Source organism: Myotis yumanensis, unplaced genomic scaffold, assembly GCF_028538775.1.
Source record: "Myotis yumanensis isolate MYYU_CA2020_CCGP unplaced genomic scaffold, mMyoYum1.0.hap1 SCAF_13, whole genome shotgun sequence".
Taxonomy (NCBI): domain Eukaryota; kingdom Metazoa; phylum Chordata; class Mammalia; order Chiroptera; family Vespertilionidae; genus Myotis; species Myotis yumanensis.
Genome location: NW_027223764.1, coordinates 26,758,523 through 26,777,264, shown reverse-complemented (window position 1 = coordinate 26,777,264; position 18,742 = coordinate 26,758,523). Strand labels below are relative to the sequence as shown.

At 37.3% G+C, this 18,742-nt stretch overlaps 1 protein-coding gene across 1 annotated transcript in view; it reads left to right on the top strand.

Moving 5' to 3' along the window:
- Positions 1–1,378: 1,378 nt before the first annotated feature.
- LIPK (lipase family member K) overlaps positions 1,379–18,742 on the top strand; it is a 38,098-nt gene continuing 20,734 nt past the window's right edge. Inside the window, exons 1-3 of the mRNA XM_070431896.1 lie at positions 1,379–1,459; positions 7,489–7,614; positions 17,824–17,939. Of these exons, the coding sequence (XP_070287997.1) occupies positions 17,835–17,939 (105 nt within the window). The 5' untranslated portion in view covers positions 1,379–1,459; positions 7,489–7,614; positions 17,824–17,834. The remainder of the gene's footprint in view (positions 1,460–7,488; positions 7,615–17,823; positions 17,940–18,742) is intronic.

The following is an 18,742-nucleotide window of genomic DNA, read 5'->3' as shown; positions in this document are numbered from 1 at the left end:
GAAGTGGAATTGCTAGATCATATAGTAGTTCTACTTAACGTTTTGAGGATCCTTATAGTGGCTGTACCAATTTACAATACCACCCACAGTGGACAAAGGTTAATTTTCTCCACACTCTCACCAGCATTGGTTATCTCTTGTCTTTTTGATGCTAGCCATTCCAGCAGGACTGAGGTGATATCTTGTGGTTTTGATTTGCATTTCTCTAATGACTAGTGATGTTGATCATCGTTTCATGTATTTGTTGGCCATTTGTATATTTTCTTTGGAAAAATGTCTGTTCAGTTTCTTTGCCCATATTTAAGTTGGATTATTTGGATTTTTGCTATTGAGTTATATGAATTATTTGTATATTTTGGATATTAACCCTTTATTAAATATGTGGTTTGCAATATTTTTCCCATTCTTTAGGTTGTCTCTTCACTTTGTTATTTCTTTTGCTGTGCAGAAGCTTTTTAGTTTAACGTAGTCACACTTCCCTGCCTTTAGTTTTGTTGCTCGTGCTTTAGGTATCATATCAAAAAACTCATTATCGAGGCTTATGGCAAGTAGAGACCTATGGCAAGTAGTTTTTTTTCCTTTGTTTTGTTTTTTTTAGGGGGGGGGTCATGATTTCAGGTCTTACATTTAAGTCTTTAACCTACTTCGAGTTAATTTTTGTGATATAAAGATAGGAGTCCAGTTTCATTCACCCAAATTAAATCTGTAGCCTCATAATTATGAAAACAAAAATTAGAAATCTATGCAGGCCTAAAATTCCTTACAGGTTATCTAACATCAAACCTCCACCCAGAACAGACGTAGGAGCTGCTTGTGTGGTAGGATAGAGACTGGTTAGGAGAAGAAAAAAGCCTGTTTTTTGCCTTTAGCTACCCGGAGATCTTGAATGAGACACAGTCATTCTAGGCTTCAGTTGAAAGAACTGGATACATTTTCTACATTTCCTGCCAGTTTAAATACCCAGTTTACTGAATAAGGTAGAGGAAATTTAGGGAAGTCAAAGCATTAATTGGAAATAAACAGCATGTTGGGTATTATAGTTGGATGATGATGCAGGATGATTATAGACCTTTTATAGAGATGCTCCTATGACTGGGTTATTGCATCCATCTTTGGGTGAAAACTATTTTCTGAACTGAGAGTCTATAGTCTGCCGAGAAGCTTCCAATTCATCTAACCCTTGAGGCACAAAACTCCGGGACTGGATTGGCAGGTGCAGGGATTTTAGTTCATTGCAACCCTTTTTTCATCACTGGTTAAGAACTCACCTAACAAGGTTGCCTGGGCGGCATCTGTTGTATTTGAAGTCATAATTAATCTGCTTCACTTGAGAAATTTCTGATTGCAACATCTTTTGGACTGTTGAGAACAGAGCATGCTTCAGTGACAGCTGCCTCTGGAAGGAGCTGGAATCACCTGAAGCTCCCAAGACTTGAAGACAGATCCCCGGAGGATTCAGGTAATGATTTTTGATCTTTTTGAGGAAACTGAGTCACAGTGTTTCAGTGGCCTTGAGCATGTGTGTTCTTTCTTGCCAGCAGGGTCACCTGCAGGGAAACGTGGGACCAAATGATTGGCAGGAATCACTGCACTAAGTTACATTCCTGCTTATGGGAATTACAAACACTCTTCTAATAGCTTGTGAAGGACACACCATTTTCATTTTCTATTGCTTTATAGTGAAAGTTTACTGGGTGAGAAGTGAAAAAGTAGTTCATATTATTATGAATGTTATTTAAGAGTATCATGTTCCACTAACTCTCCGAATTGCAGACCTGCATTGAAGGCTGGGGATGAGCCAACAGATGGACTAAAATGCCCCCTAGAAATGAGTGATGAAATGATTGTCCTTTAATTCTATATATCAAAGCCAAATGGTTGTTGTTTTTGTTTGTTTTTATAGTATACTTATCCTTTATTTTTCATTCGTAAGCTATAAGAAAGAAGTTGTTACCAGACTTTAAAAAAAGAAATCAGTTCAAATATACGATCACACTTAGCACACTTAGCACTTGAGACTGAAAATATGAGTGTAGAACTAAATTGGGGGATGAGAATATGGTGTTAAAGGAGTCATTTTACTCGAATACAACTTGCTTTAATGTTCCTCCTTCAGCCCATTCTGGTCTCCTTTACTTCATTAAAAAAAAATGAAGAAAAAATTATTTCCTCCACAGCACCTCCCTTGTTATCTATTTTATTTTTTAAACTTTGAAGCAACAGTTTTTCTGAGTAAAAGTGCTTCATCCTCAGTATTGGAGAAGAGCCATGAAAATAGTGTGCCCTCTAGGTGTTTGCTGTATTTTTTTTTTTTTCTCCCTTGAGCCTGTTAATCCTCATTCATCCTCAAACTCTTCTCCTCTGCTGACTCTGGGCTTGAAGCACAGGGCTATTGGCCTCCCAATTCTATTTGTAGATCCTATCAAAGCTGACCAGTCCTCTTCCTTTGACATAATGCGCTGAATCCTCAGATCTGAAATTTGCCAGCCTGGATATCCTATTGTGCAATGATTTTCTTTCATTCACTTGTTAGTAGTCTCACTCTTCCTGATTCATTTCGTCTTTCACTCTGGGTGGAGGAATTCAGAGAGCAGTGAAACAGCTTAGATCTAGATTCTGATTAACCTAACTAATGCTTGTGTAACCTGGCGAGTGACTGTTCTTTGGTAAGAGTAAGAATATCATAACTTTGTGAAGGAGAAAGCTCAAGTAAAGACATAACAGAATCTAAATTTTGCAAACTTTCCAATCTGTTTTAGATTGAACAAGGCAGGTAAAAAGAGAAAGTGTGGCAGATGTCACAATGTTTTCATTGACAGACAACAGCCTTTTGGCAAACCCAGTCATTTGTATCACTGACAAAAATCCCTTAATAACCCCAAACTCCAGGCAACCGCAGAAGTAAATGGCTAGTACAGGTGGAAATACTAAAACTTGTGGACTTTGTCCCATAAGACCTCCTAGGGTCTTTACTCAAAGGTCACTGAGTTTAAATGTATACCTTATTATTTCTAAATGTCTTAAGTATATTTTTATTATAAGACTAATTCATACTAATAAAATAATTGAGAAAAATATATATAACCAATAAATAAATTAGAAGAGGAAAAATTTTTATTCCCAGTATTCAAATATAACCATTATTATTTTGGAGTAATCTTTCCACTCTTTTTGAAGAGCGTAGTATTTTGGTTTGTTTATTTGTTTAAATACTTTAAAAATAAAATTGTAATTATATTCGTGAGCTGCTTAAAAATGGTTTTGGCTTCTATAGCCCCAAACAAATTTTGCAAAACTCCATACATACTTGAAATATTTATTCTGACATATAAATTTTTTGTGTCATAATTTTAAATAGTTGCAAGAAATGAACTTTAAGGGACATTGCAAATATTGATAGTTTAAATAAAATTGTCACACATTTAAGAAACTATATCCAATAGAAGAGACTTGATAACTAATATCCATTGGGGGAAAAAATCTTTTATTTAATAAATTGAAATTTATATCTTTTGTTTTTTGTTTTCTTGAATCCAAGTTCCCATTCTACTTTTTTTCTAGAGGTGCTACATATTTCCATAAACATATATCCAAAGGAAATATATTACTATACTTAAAGTCTTTTATTGATGAAGTGATTCTTCTTTGCAACTAAAAAGTGAATATGCATTGATATTTTGCTTTCATTTTTTATAACCAAAGGTTGCATTTTCTTTTACATTTTTAATACTTTTTCATTGTAATTTTTATTATTATATTGGTCAAAAGATCATAAATATATTAAAAGTTTAATGAATAATTATTAGGCTTTAAAATCAAATTTTTAGCAATGAATCTCTTAATGACATGAATGGACCTTTTCATTTTAATTATACCCAGTGATGAGTGATAATTATTATTTATTGGTAGATGAATGAAAATTCAGCAGCAGTGTTTTCCCATTTATTCAACAGATGCTGCTGAAAAGCCGTGTTTACATATCGTTCAATTCTTCAAACTCTTTCTGAAGTTCTGTGTCACAAGTCACATAGTGATGCATCCACAAAAAAAATTATTTTTAATGATTTATCTCCTAACAGCTCAAGTAGATCCTTTTTCAATTTTTTGAAAGCAAAGAATGAGAAGCTAACTCATTTGAATAGGTTAAATGCCCTTGAAAAAGATGAGTACTTTATTAACAATGGTCTTTTCAATACCAATGTCAATATTGTCAAGTGTTCCTTTGTTAGGGGCTTCAGACTTCTTTACAGCAGCCTGGGACAATAACCATAGATTCAGGAGAGAAGAGAGGCTTTGCTTTCTTTGTAAAGTTAGAAAAGAAGAACCTGCTTAAAGCTGCACATTCTCAGGTCATATCAATTTTATGAAAGATTATATATGGGAGTCAAAGTCCTAGAATTTGATTTTTAAAATTCTATATACCTCCCAGCCAACATGGCTCAGGGGTTGAGTATTGACCTATGAACCAGGAGGTCCAGGTTCAATTCCCAGTCAGGGCACATTCCTGAGTTGTGGGCTGGATCCCAGTGGGTGTGCAGGGGACAGGCAATCAATGAAGCTCTCTCATCGTTGATGTTTCTATTTCTCTTTCCCTCTCCCTTCCTGGCTGAAATCAATACAAATAGATTTTTAAAAAACAAAACAAAACAAAAACTTTATATACTTGTATATACCTTTGGAAAGTCATTGCATGTATTGAAAGACTGCTGGTGTATACAATTCTTCCTCCCAACAACATTCCCCCTTCCCCCAATTTAATGTAATATTACAAGTATGTCTTCATGTTATTATGATGTTTTCATAAAAATTTTAATGGCTTAGTCCACAATATTCAATTACTTACCTAATGTATATAACTAACATATTATAGCTTAATATATGCATCCCTTTATAATTGAAAATTTGTTTTAAATTTTTATTTATTGCAAATAACAACCATAAAAGTAATTTTGTACAAAAAGATCCCCCCTTACCTTCAAATTCAGAATGTATCCTCTTGGTATAGATTTATTGAATGGAAATTTATTGAATGGGCCTTAAGATATGAATGCTCTTAAAAACTCCTGATTAATATAGCAATACTGTTTACCAATTAGGTGTACTAATTTATGTCAGCATTCATAGTAATCATTGAGAACATCTGCTTTGCTACTTAGTTTTCAGATTCTTTTTATTAAGTTATACTTACATTCAGTAAAATTCACAAATCTTAAGTGTACTGTTTGTTGGGTCTTGACAATTACCATAGTCAAGACAGACAGTACTGCCATGACCCTTGAAGTGTCTTCTTGTACCTTTTCAGTCAATCCCACCACCAAGCAAACACAGTTGTAATTTCTATTACAATAAATTTGTTTTACCTGTTTTTGATCTTCATAGAAATAGAATTCTAGGGTACGCATTCTTTTGTGTCTGGCTTCTCTTACTGAGCATAATGTTTGGAGATTTAAATATGTTGTTCATGTGTCGGTAAGTTCCATTGAATAACTATAGCATAGCTGTGTATTTCTTCCACTATTGATGAGCATTTGAGTCAATTCTGATAATTTGCTATTATGTATAGTTTCAATGAACAACCTTGCAAACAACTGTTTCTATAGACCTATGTTTTCTTTTCTCTATTCAACTACCTACAAATAAAATTGCAGTCTCACAGGGTTTTAAGAAACTGATGAAGTTTCTTACAATCATAATATAATTCCCATCAGCGATGCATAAAATCCAGCTGCTCCTCATCCTCTTCAACTTTTCGTGGTATTGGTCTTTTTAATTACTGGGTATGGAGTAGTAGCTCATGAGGGTTTGAACTTTCATTTTTCTGATGACTAACAATATTGAGCGTCTTTTCATGTGTTTAATGACCCTTCATATATCCTCTTTTGTAAAGTGTCTGTCCAAGAATTTTTCCCATTTTTAAATTTAATTGTGTCATTATTTCTTATTTTATTATATTAGTATTTATTATTATTATGTCCTAGATATGAGTACTTTATCAAATAGTTTTTAAAATATTTTCACTTTGTGAATTGCCTTTTTATTTTATTGTATTTTGGTAACCAGAAATTTTTTATTTTAATAAAGTCTTGTTTATAATATTTTTTTCTTTTATAGTTAATTTTCTATCCCAAATTTTAAACATATTACTTTCTGTTTTCTTCTAAGAGCTTTATAGTTTAGTTTTTATGTTTAGGATTGCAATACACACTGCAAGTAGATATTTGGGTATGATTTGAGATATAGATCAAGGTTTTCTTTTGTTTTGTTTTTAAAAATTGTTCCACCGGAAATAATTGTTAAAAATATTTTCCTTTTCTCATTGAACTGCATTGAAGCCTATGAGTTATTAAATTACATATAATTTGGTCTATTTCTGTATTCCATTCTTTTCATGGATCTTTTTAAATCTTTTCATCAACACCACATTGTTTTAATTATAGTAGCTTTGAAGTAAATCTTAAAACCATGTAGTGTATTTCTTCCACCTTTATTATTTTTCAAGACAGTTTCATTGAAGATCTTACTGGTTTTTTGTTCAATTTATTTTTTATTTTTGTTTTTATACTATTTAACTCATTTAAAAATTATGTTTTCTCAGCATTTTTTGTTAGCATAAGGCAAACTATTGCTTTATCATATTAGTATCCTGATACTTTTCTGCATCACTTGTTACAAATATTTCAACTGATTGAGGAATTTCCTACGTATCTCTACTTTGCTGAGAATTTTTTTGTTAGGAAGAGGTATTGAGCTTTGTCAAATATATTCTCCAATTTCAAAACCAATCAGCTTTTATTACTAATTTGATTAATTTCCTTATTATTCTAATAATCATAGCTACTACATTATCCAACCAGGACATGAAGAACAACTTGTCAGAAAAAAGAGCACTCATTAGCTTTGAGTAGCCCCAGAACGATTGCAGGGTTACCGCTCAGAAAAACTGTTGTTGAATGCAATTATGACCCTGATCTCTCTCACTTAAAATCGTATTTTTGCCACTTTTAAATAGATAAGAAATGTATAAAACATTTAAATAATATTTTCAACTAAAAAGAGTTAAAACCAGCCATGACAACAACAATAAACCTTTGGGAAAAAAGCAAGTAAGTTACATCTACCTATTTATTCTTACACTTATTTAGCAAAACCATACCCTAAATTCCTATAAATGGTGAACCGAGAATGTGTTTACTATAAATACAGCACCACTTCCTCAGATGTTTTTATTAGAATAACAGTAGCCTCGTTCTGATTATTCCAGACAGTGTGTTTTTATCATTCCTGACTCTACACTGTGAGTCATCTGAGCCAGTTTGTTTTCCTCTTCTCATTAACACAGCACCTGTTCAGCCTAATTGCAGCCTCTGTGGGCATCTAAAACTGACTCATCTCTGCTGTTCCCTCTCACTCTTCTGTTTACCGACCTCAGAATAGTCCTGTTTAGAAGCCCTTTAAAACCAAGATGCTGATTGATTCTTTTTGCTACAGAGGGAAGGAGAAAAGAAGGGAGGAAGAAGGAGAAATAGAGAGAAGGAAAAAGAGAAGGGGAAGAAGAGAAAAAGGGAGGAAGAGTTTGAAACGAAGAGAAAATCTTGGAAGTCTTCCATTGCCGTGGTCAGTAATTTCTGTTTCTCCTGAGTAAAGTTTAATGCCCCCCCCCTGCCCCCACCTCTACTTTTTTTTAACCAGAGGACTAAGAATGAAGAGGCTAGAAAGATAGGTAACTTCTTTTGAATAAGATAATCAGCCTGTAACTTTTATATTCATTTTTTTTTTAATTTTTATTGATTGATTTGAGAGCGAGAGAAGAAAAGAAGGAGGGAGAGGGAGAGATCTGTTGTTCCACTTATTTATGCATTCATTGGTTGATTTTGTATGTCCTGACTGGGAATGGAACCTGCAACCTTGGTGTATTGGGACAGTGCTCTAACCAACAGAGGAACCCAGACAGGGTCTGTATTAAATTACTGAAAATTTCATAAAATATAGTCATGCTGATAGTCATCAAAAGAAATGAAATGATACAGGCATGCTCTACCATCTATATAAAAGTCACCTGGGGGGAGGTGCTGGTTAAAAAATGCACTTCTTGAGTCTTTTTCTTTACCTTATAATCAGAATCTCATAGATAGAGTTGAAGATTCCAGTTTTTTTAGCAATTACCCCAGAGATTCTGAAATTACCATGGAAATAACATGGTAAGGATATTGTACCACTGTGATTGTTTCTTCTTTTTATTTTATTTTATTTTTTTGTTAGTCCTCACCCTAGGATATTTTTCCGTTGATTTTTAGAGAGAGTGGAAGAGACACAGAGAGAGAGAGAAACATCGATGTGAGAGAGATACATCAATTGTCGTATGTCCAGGGATCAAGCCTGCAATCCACGTACTTGCCCTTGACCAGAATTGAACCCGGAACCCTTCAGTCTGCAGGCCAACACTCTATCCACTGATCCAAACTGACTAGGGCTCTTCTTTTTATTTTAAACTAGAGGCCCAGTGCACGACATTTGTGCACGGGGGGGGGGGGGGGGGGGCGGGGGGGGGCGGGGGGGGCGGGGCCCCTCAGCCAGGCTTGCACCCTCTCATAATCCGGGACCCCTCAGGGGATGTCTGACTGCCGGTCAGACATCCCTCTTGCAATCCGGGACCACTGGCTCCTAACTCCTCCACCTGCCTGCCTGATCGCCCCTCGCCCCTAACCCCTCTGCCTGCCTGCCTGATCGCCCCTAACTGCTCGCCTGTCTGCCTGATCTCCCCTAACCACTCTGCCTCGGCCCCTGCCGAGGTTTCATCCGAAAGGACATCCAGAATGACATCCAGAAGGTCATTTGGTTGTCTGGTCTAATTAGCATATTACGCTTTTATTATTATAGATAACTTTATTGAGGTTATAATTTTGCTATTGTAATATAAATACCCATCATAAGTGTATAGGTCAAAAATTTAAAAAATAAATAACACATGTAACAATCATAAGACCGATCTGGATATTAAACATTTTATCACCCTAGAAAGTACCTTCATGTGTCTTTGTACCCACTCCCATCCCTGGTCTAGCTCACCCTTAATCTGATTTTTATTAACCATACTAGTATTGATTTTTTCCTCACACTTCATTTAAATATAATTGTACTATAAATACTCCTTTGTGTCTGATGTCTTGCTCAGAACGTTTTTGAGGTTTATCCATGTGGTGTGTGTATTAGTAGTTTGTTTCTTTTTTATTGCTGAGTAGTATTTCATTGGATGGATACACCACTATCTTTTTATCTAATCCATCATTGACAAACATCTGACCAATAATAATGGGAGCCTATTATAAATAATATTTGTTTACAAATTTTTTTGTATACATGTTTTCATTTCTCTTGGCAAATACCTGAGTGAATATGAATCACATGTTCATGGTGTATTGTATACTTGACCCTATAAGACCCTATAACAGTGGTTCTCAACCTGTGGGTCACGACCCCTTTGGAGGTCGAACGACCTATTCACAGGGGTTGCCTAAGACCATCAGAAAACACACATATAATTACATATTGTTTTGTGATTAGTCACTATGCTTTAATTATGTTCAATTTGTAACAATGAAATTGGGGATCACCACAACATGAGGAACTGTATTAAAGGGTCGAAGCATTAGGAAGGTTGAGAACCACTGCTCTATAAGATGCTACCTAATTGTTTTATCTAGTATTTAGTGTTTTACATCTCCACCAACAATGCATGAGAGTTCTAGTTGTTCAACTTTCTTGTCAATAATTTGTCTTTCAAATTGTGGCTGTTATAGTGGACGTGAAGATCTATCTCATTGTAATTTGCATTTCCTTATGACTAAAGATATGGAGCACATTTTCATGTAATTATTAGTCATTTATATATATACTAGAGGCCCGCTGCACAAAAATTTGTGCACTCGGTGGGGGGGGGGGGGGTCCCTCAGCCTGGCCTGTGCCCTCTCGCAGTCTGGTACCCCTCAGGGGATGACCACCTGCTGGCTTAGGCCTGCTCCCCAGGGGATTGGGCCTAAGCTGGCGATCAGACATCCCTCTGGCAGCCCAGCAGCCCTCGGGGGATGTCCACTTGCCAGCGGGGAGCAGGCCTAAGCTGCAGTCGGACATCCTTAGTGCTGCTGAGGAGGCAGGAGAGGCTCCCACCACCACCGCTGTACTGGCAGCCATCAGCCTGGCTTGTGGCTGAGCAGAGCTTCCCCATGTGGGAGTGCACTGACCACCAGAGGGCAGCTCCTGCATTGAGCGTCTGCCCCCTGGTGGTCAGTGTGTGTTATAGTGACCAGTCATTCCCAGTCTTTCTGCTGTTAGGGTCAGTTTGCATATTACCCTTTTATTATATAGGATAGAGGCCTGGTGCACTGGTGGGGGCCGGCTGGTTTGACCTGAAGGGTGTCCCGAATCAGGGTGTGGGTTCCGCTTGGGTGCCTGGCCAGCCTGGGTGAGGGGCTGATGGCTGTTTGCAGCTGGCCACACCCCCTTCAGGGTGGGGGTCCCCACTGGGGTGCCCGGCCAGTCTGGGTGAGGGGCTAAAGGCCGTTTTCAGGCTGGCTGGCAACTGAAGTTCCCAGCCTCTCCTTTTTTTCTTTTTTTTTTAAAATTAAATCTTTATTGTTCATATTATTACAGTTGTTCCTCTTTTACCCCCCCATAGCTCCCCTCCACCCGGTTCCCACCCCACCCTCTGCCCTTACCCCCGCTCCCCCACTGTCCTCATCCATAGGTGTACAATTTTTTTCCAGTCTCTTCCCGCATCCCCCACACCCCTTTTTCCCCCCAAGAATAGTCAGTCCACTCCCTTTCTATGCCCCTGATTCTATTATAATCACCAGCTTATTCTGTTCATCAGATTATTTATTCACTTGATTTAGATTCACTTGTTGATAGATGTGTATTTGTTGTTCATAATTTGTATCTGTACCTTTTTCTTCTTCTTCCTCTTCTTAAAGGATATCTTTTAGCATTTCATTTAATACTAGTTTGGTGGTGATGAACTCCTTTAGCTTTTCCTTATCTGTGAAGCTCTTTATCTGACCTTCAATTCTGAATGATAGCTTTGCTGGATAAAGTAATCTTGGTTGTAGGTTCTTGGCATTCATCACTTTGAATATTTCTTGCCACTCCCTTCTGGCCTGCAAAGTTTCTGTTGAGAAATCAGCTGACAGTCGTATGTATACTCCCTTGTAGGTAACTGACTGTCTTTCTCTTGCTGCTTTTAAGATTCTCTTTGTCTTTTGCTCTTGGCATTTTAATGATGATGTGTCTTGGTGTGGTCCTCTTTGGATTCCTTTTGTTTGGGGTTCTCTGCTCTTCCTGGACCTGTAAGTCTATTTCTTTCACCAGGTAGGGGAAGTTTTCTGTCATTATTTCTTCAAGTAGGTTTTCAATATCTTGCTGTCTCTCTTCTTCTGGCACCCCTATAATTCGAATGTTGGTACACTTGAAGTTGTCCCCTAGGCTCCTTACACTATCTTCATATTTTTGGATTCTTTTTGCTTTTTGCTTTTCCAGTTGGGTGTTTTTTGCTACTTCGTATTTCAGATCTTTGACTTGATTCTTGGGATCCTCTAGTCTGCTGTTGGAAGTCTGTATAATATTCTTTATTTCAGTCAGTGTATGCTTAATTTCTAGTTGGTCCTTTTTCACAACCTCGAGGGTCTCACTAGACTTATTGAGGATCTCATTAAATTTATTGGTGGTCTTGCTAGATTTCTTGAGTGTCTCACTAAGTTTATCAGCGGTTTCTAGAAAATTCTTGAAAAACCTTAAAAGTGTGGTTTTGAACTCTATATCCAGTACTTTGCTTTCCTCCATTTCTGTCATTTGTGACCTGTTTCATTGTCTCCGCATTTTTTATGCTTCCCTGTGTTGATAGAGTGGCTTTCTGTGCTAGGTGTCCTATTGGGCCCAGTGGCTCAGCCTCCCCAATTACCTGAGGTGGACACTCTTGGTGCACCCCCTTGTGGGCTTTGTGCACAGTCTTGTTGTAGGTAAGCCTTGATTGTTGTAGGTACCACTGGGAGGAATTGACCTCCAGGCCAATTGGCTGTGAGAATCAGCTGTGTCTGCAGTGGGAGAACTTCTGTGCTGAAGACACCCTTCTGGGGCAAGACTTGCTTCAGTGGGACTTTGGTGCTCACTGAGTCTGCCCCCTGAGTGTATCCCTTATGGATCTGAGGAGTTGTAATCTGGATGGTCCCACTCTGACCATTGGGTACACTGGCTCTTGGATCGCTAAGGAGGTGCTAATTTAGCCTCTGCCTGAGGCTACCCAGCAGGAGCTCAGCTGTGAGGAATGCAAGCTGCTGTGGGGCCTTGGGCCAGCTGCAGTTGGTTAAGTAATTTTCAGATTGCAAAGGGCTAGGCCTTTCATATGCAAAAGCCGGCACACAACTTGGGCGGGGCGGGGTCCAAGGGGATCAAGAGGGTGGAGCAAGCAGCTATGGCTGCTCCTCAGTCCTGCCCTAAGAGGCCCCGCTTCTCAGTGTCCTGGTAATCGCTGCAAGCACCTCTGAGAGAAAGCCGCCCTCGAGGTCCGACCGATGCCAGACAGTCTAGCCTCTCCCCGTATGAGTCTGAGTCCCCAGAGACTCGCCCAGAACTGTAGTTCAGAGCAGTTGGGAGCTTGAGACTCCCTCCTGATTGAAAAAGACAACTGTGTCCTCAGCCACCAGCCCTTTCCGCATGCACCTCTGTACCTCTGCACTTTACTTCCACACCGCACCTCCTCTGAGTCTCGGTATGCTTTTCTCTTCCCTTCTAGTTGTAGAATTTCCACTCAGCCAGCCTTCCTGTGGTTCTGGATGACGTCTGTTTTATCTTTTAGTTGTATTTTTGAAGTGGTTGTGCGAGGCAGCAATTTCCAGTGTTTACCTATGTCGCCATATTGGTTTCTCTCTCTTTTTTTTTTTATTCTGGGATTTATTTACCTTCTATAATTGAAACTTTGTGTCCGTCACTGGAGCTGAGAGCTGGCTCCTGCTCGCTCCAGCTCTGAGGCCACGGCCTGCTGAAAGCAGGTATCTGGGGTTTGTTTAGCTTCTATAATTGAAACTTTGTTGCTTTCGGAGCTCAGAGCTGGGCAGCAGGCAGGGAACCTTGGCTTCCTCCATCACTGGAGCAAGCAAGCCTCCTACTCGCTTCAGCTATGTGGCTGCCGGCCGCCATCTTTGTTGGCGGTTAATTTGCATATCTCGCTGATTAGCCAATGGGAGGCGTAGCGAAGGTATGGTCAATTACCATGTTTGTCTTTTATTAGATAGGATATATATATATATATATATATATATTCTTTTGTAAGGTATTTGTACACAGCTTTTTCCAATTTTATTATTGGTCATTTAACTTTGTATTAAACAGTAAGAGATTTTATATATTCTGGATAAAATTTCTTTGTCAGATACTTGTTTTTAAAAGATTTTATCTAAGTCTATGGCTTTACTTTTAAGTTTCTTAATGGTGTCTTTTCAACAGTACAAGTTTTTTAATTTTGATAAAGTTTAACTTGTTATTTTTTTCCTTTATGTTTTTTTGTGTCCTAAGATATCTTTGCCTACTCCAAAGTCACACAGATTTTCTGTGTTTTCTTTCAAACTTTTATAGCTTTAGTTTTTAGGTTGAGACAAATGATTTACTTTTTACTTTTGTGAATAGTGTAAATTAGGGGTTGAGAATAATTTTCTTTAATATAGTTCTAGCACCATTTTTGAAAATATGATTATTTTCCATTGAATTACCTTGGAAACTTTGCCAAAAATCAATCGACCATTTGCGTATGTATCTATTTGTGGAATAGTTATTGTATTTCATTACACTATGTATTTATCTTCATAACACTGCCAAATAGGGTCAGTCTTGATTACTGTATCTTTCTAGTAAGCCTTTAAAGCAGGTAGTGTAAATCATCAAACTTTGTTTTCTTTTGCAAATTTGTTTTGGCTACTTTAGGTCATTTTAATAAGGTTCGTTCAGAAGAATGCCTTCCTTTTCTATTTCTGAGGTTATTTTTTCTTAACTTTAATCATTATTTTCTTAAATGTTAAGTAGAATATTCATTATGAAACTACTAAGGTCTAGAATTTTGTGTGTGTATAAATTTATGATATGATTGTTCTTTCTCTTCCCACTCATTCTGTCTTCCTACATTTCTTTTCTCATCCTCTGGACTCATTTGTCAATAAAACATGAAACAAGAAAAAATATGCCATTATTGATAACAGGAAAGATATGATTGCATGCCTCTTACTAATATTGTATGTGGCTTTCATATATATGTATAATTTGTTTCCCAATCATCACATCTCCCTCTGGCTGTGAGAATGGCACACATTTTATTTACATTTTAATATGTATGTTCATACCAGCTCTATGTTGTGTCATTTGTTTGGTTGTCAAGCAACCTGCATACACAGGATGGTTTCACATTTCTAAGCTTACTCCCATTTTCAGTTTTGTCACTGATAATAATTTCATACTCAAATCTGTTTAACCAAAATTGCTCATCTGTTTTGATCCTTTTCTGAGTTATACTGTGTCCAAACTTTTTAAAGTCTATTCATACTTTGAGAAAATTTCAGTAAAGAATAATTTTATATGAGGAAACAAGAATCAGTGAAAAGAACATGGAGTAAAATAAATCTTGTTCAAATCCTAAACTGACATTTTCTACTTATGGAAAAAATAATAATTGGTGTATTGATTAAGCATATAGATGCTCAATATATGGTGTAAAAATTATAAAGATTATACACAATATTTATATACTTTATACAGCATAAAATGAGAATACTTGGTAGAGGGTTTAAGCAAACAGAAATTCTTAACTGCTTGACATATGTTTCTTTTTGAGAAAAGATGTTGGTATAAACCAATCCGTCATTTAATTACAATTCAGTTCAAAGAATTGTACCATATCTAGCATCAGCAAGCTAGAGAGATGCATGAGAGACATGAAAGTTATAAATACAGGCAGAGTGTAAATGTGGTTCTTTCCTTTAAGAAATTTATGGACTCATTTGACAGCCAAGCCATACATCTGAAACAATCACTTCATAATAGAAGGTATGTTATATCAATAGCTACCATTTATTGAGTGCCAGCATTGTTAGATGTCTTATAGACATTATTTATCATCTTACTTATCATCTCAAGCTAACTCTAGCAGGTGTTATTATCCCCATGGTACAGATAAGAAAACTAAGTTTCAGGGAGGTGGAACTGACTAACAAAGTCACTCAACTAATAATAATAACAGTGATAGTCAACACCGAGTGTCTACAATGTTCATCTTCAGTGGGACACAGTGATGGATGGTAGAGCCCGGGAGATTGCTGATGGCCAGTTTTGCTCCCTGTAGTCCAAGGTCTCAGCGGTGCATTCTCATGGCTGCCTCATTCTCTAAAGGACAGAGCCTGATGTTCACCTCAAACTTCTTGCAGAGCATTCAGGAACTAATCATTCGTCTTGCCATTGAACAGACTGAGATTCATCAGAGAGCGATACATAGAAACTGGCCTTTATGTGTTTCCAGAACCAAAGCTTGCTTAGAAATACTGTGAGCTCATTGCACCTGTATATTCTGGCTAATTCTCATCTCCATTTTTGTAACACAGTTAAGAATGGAGGTGTGGATTCATTGAGAATGCTATCCAAGCATCAACATAAGCCTTGGTTAGATGTCTGCCTGATAAGTCTGACAATAACTATAATGGGGCAATGAGAAGAGTGAGATGAAGTTCTCTATTATTTCTGATATTCTTTTGTTGAGAAATTTATTTCATCATTAATGTATTTATAGGTGGAAATGTTTTCCTTATGAGGGTTGCCTGTATAATCTACATGCATTTGATGTAAAATATTTATACCTATGTGAAACAGAAAATGTACCAATATTCTCTTGAAATTCTCCTATATACCCCTGGCTGCAGTTGCTAGAGGGAAATACAGAACATAACCATAAAGAAGGAAGAATTTTGAGCAATGGAGGAGAATGTTACAAGTGGTCACAACCAAATTCAGTTAAGTCTGGAACAGCTCTCACCGCAGACATGGAGGGAACCTATCTGCAGAAAACTTAAAAGATGAAGTTCCAATTTTTGGATACTTGTGTAATTTTAGCCTCCCCTTCATTTCACTGGTTTTCTTTTTTTGGTATAGTAAATAAAAATATAAATAAATATCAGAGCAGTTTTCCCAAGTGTATTCCTTAGAAAATCGGGGTCATATATGTTTAATTGGTGTTATTCAAACACTAAAATTCTAAGAAGAAATAAGGCTGTGAAAAAATAGTTTTAAACAAAGTTAAACAGTTTCTTGACTATAGGATTATTCTCAGCCTTAATTATGCTATTGTAAGGTAAGGCTGTCTAAACAAGTCATGTATGTAGCATTGCTATGTATATATATTTTTCTATGACTCTCCAAGCAAGTCATATATATGCACCATGTACAGTTTAACATTTATCCATCTATCCATTCCAAGTTTCCACATGACCTAGAGCTCTTTTTTACAATAACATCTTATGGGAGTCATGCTATAGGAAAGCAGTGGGAAATGTGGATTTAGAGTGATAAGTCAACAAAATCTATATAGATTGTATATGATTTAGTCTGGGCTAAGGGTCTCTTCTTTAAAAACTGAGAGATGCCCTGACCGGTTTGGCTCAGTGGATAGAGCCTGCGGACTGAAAAGTCCCGGGTTCGATTCTAGTCAAGGGCATGTACCTTGGTTATGGGCACATCCCCAGTGGGGGGTGTGCAGGAGGCAGCTGATCGATGTTTCTCTCTCATCGATGTTTCTAACTGTCTATCCCTCTCCCTTCCTCTCTGTAAAAAATCAATAAAATATATTTAATTAAAAAAAACAACACTGAGCGTCACCTGGAATTTATAATGTCTGCTTTCTTCTTAGTCTAACATCCTCATATGCATTAGTTTGAATCAGCAGAATGTTAATGTGAACCCATTCATCAGGGAGCCATTATAGAAACAGGTCAAATAAATTAGAGGACTGTTGGAGTATCATTAACAAGAGATACCTGAGTCAGGCCGACTTACCCAGCAATTACGGTTAATAATGTAAGGCTTAGATAAACACACCTCTGGAAAGCACAGACAAACACAGCCCTGGTGAGAAGTGCCTGAAGAAAGGCCGTTTCGGTAGGACCCGCCACTCCTACAAAGTGGAACACACAGACTCCTCTTGACTGGGCGTATCACCCTCGCCAGACCCATTACACAGAAGAATGAAACTAAGGCAGCTGAATGGGCCCTCTGCCATGGCTGCAAAACTCAACCTGTCATGACTAGCACACTCTGTGCTGTCTCTTGGGACTAGACAAACACAGCACACAGTGCTAACCACCTACTTCTCCTCCGCTGCACCATTATTTGCAAGACATGTTAATAAATCTCTTCCCATGAAGTCTGTGCCAATGCTCACTCCCACCATCAGAAGAAAAATACTACTTTATCTGCTAACTAGAGTCACTGAATCTGCTTTGATTAATATATTGGCTGTTATATTCTTTTTCTGCAAATTATACATTTCCTTCTTTTGTCCAATTACCTGTTGGATGCTTAATTGACGTTGGTTTCTTCCTTTCTTCCTTCTTCTATCTTTCTTTCTGAAAAAGTTACCATTTTAGATTCTTCATGGGATAAATCTTGAATAATTAAGTATAGTACTTGTTTAAGCACAACTAGAACTATGTTTCTACTCCCTCCCACAGTAGAGTGGTAGGTTACACCAAATTTCACTTTTAGAATTCTTTCTGATGACAAAAATATTGACATTTCCATTCCCAGGAAGACCCCAAATGTGGCAGCTTCTAGCAGCAGCATGCTGGATACTTCTTCTTGCACCTCTATATGGTTGTCACAAGAAAGGAAGCACCACAAATCCTGAAGCTCATATGAATATTGTAAGTCACTCATTAAGGAAAAAAAAATTAAGATAAAGAATTAATTATGAAGTTATCATTTTAGTTATAACTGATGTGCTTCTCTAGTTTTCAACAATTCTAAATTGACTAAATCTGTGCCTCCTCCCCTGTTCCTTGACATGGCTATCTAATCTAAGGGCTGAAAGATCTGATTCAAGTTGGGGAGTAATATTCCTTCTCCTGGTAGTTGAGTCACCATCTGATGGTGCCTTACTGGAGAACATGTTCATCAGCCCATACTGGTGATCTCTATAGAGTATCCTTGAGTTCTTCCTGAGTTTTTTCTAGAGCAATTTCTGAGATTTGTGAGCTATATCGGTGTACTCTTTTAGTTTAGTAAGCCAAAATTGGTTTCAGTTGTTTTTAACCAAAAATACCTTAACATGGAGGAATTCATACCGGAGGTGGAATGGAATAAAATAGAGTGATAGAGCGGAATAGTGCTGGGGGAAAAAAAAAAAAGACAAATGACCAATGTCTACTATAGGCTTTATTCTAATGGAATACTCTATATTTCTGTATACAATTATACACTATTGATGTACTTGCCCACACCACTTTATATTAAAACTTTAAGGATGGAACTACCAAAGTTTTAAAATTAGTGTCTCATCTTTTTGCTCTTTACAATGTATCCAGCAGGTACCCCTAATCTTCTATCACATTGCTGAGCCCACAGTCTATGAATATACACTGAGTGGCCAGATTATTATGACCACCCCATCAGTATAATGAAGTGAATTAGTTATGCAAATAATCATAATAAAACCTTGAGAGTATTT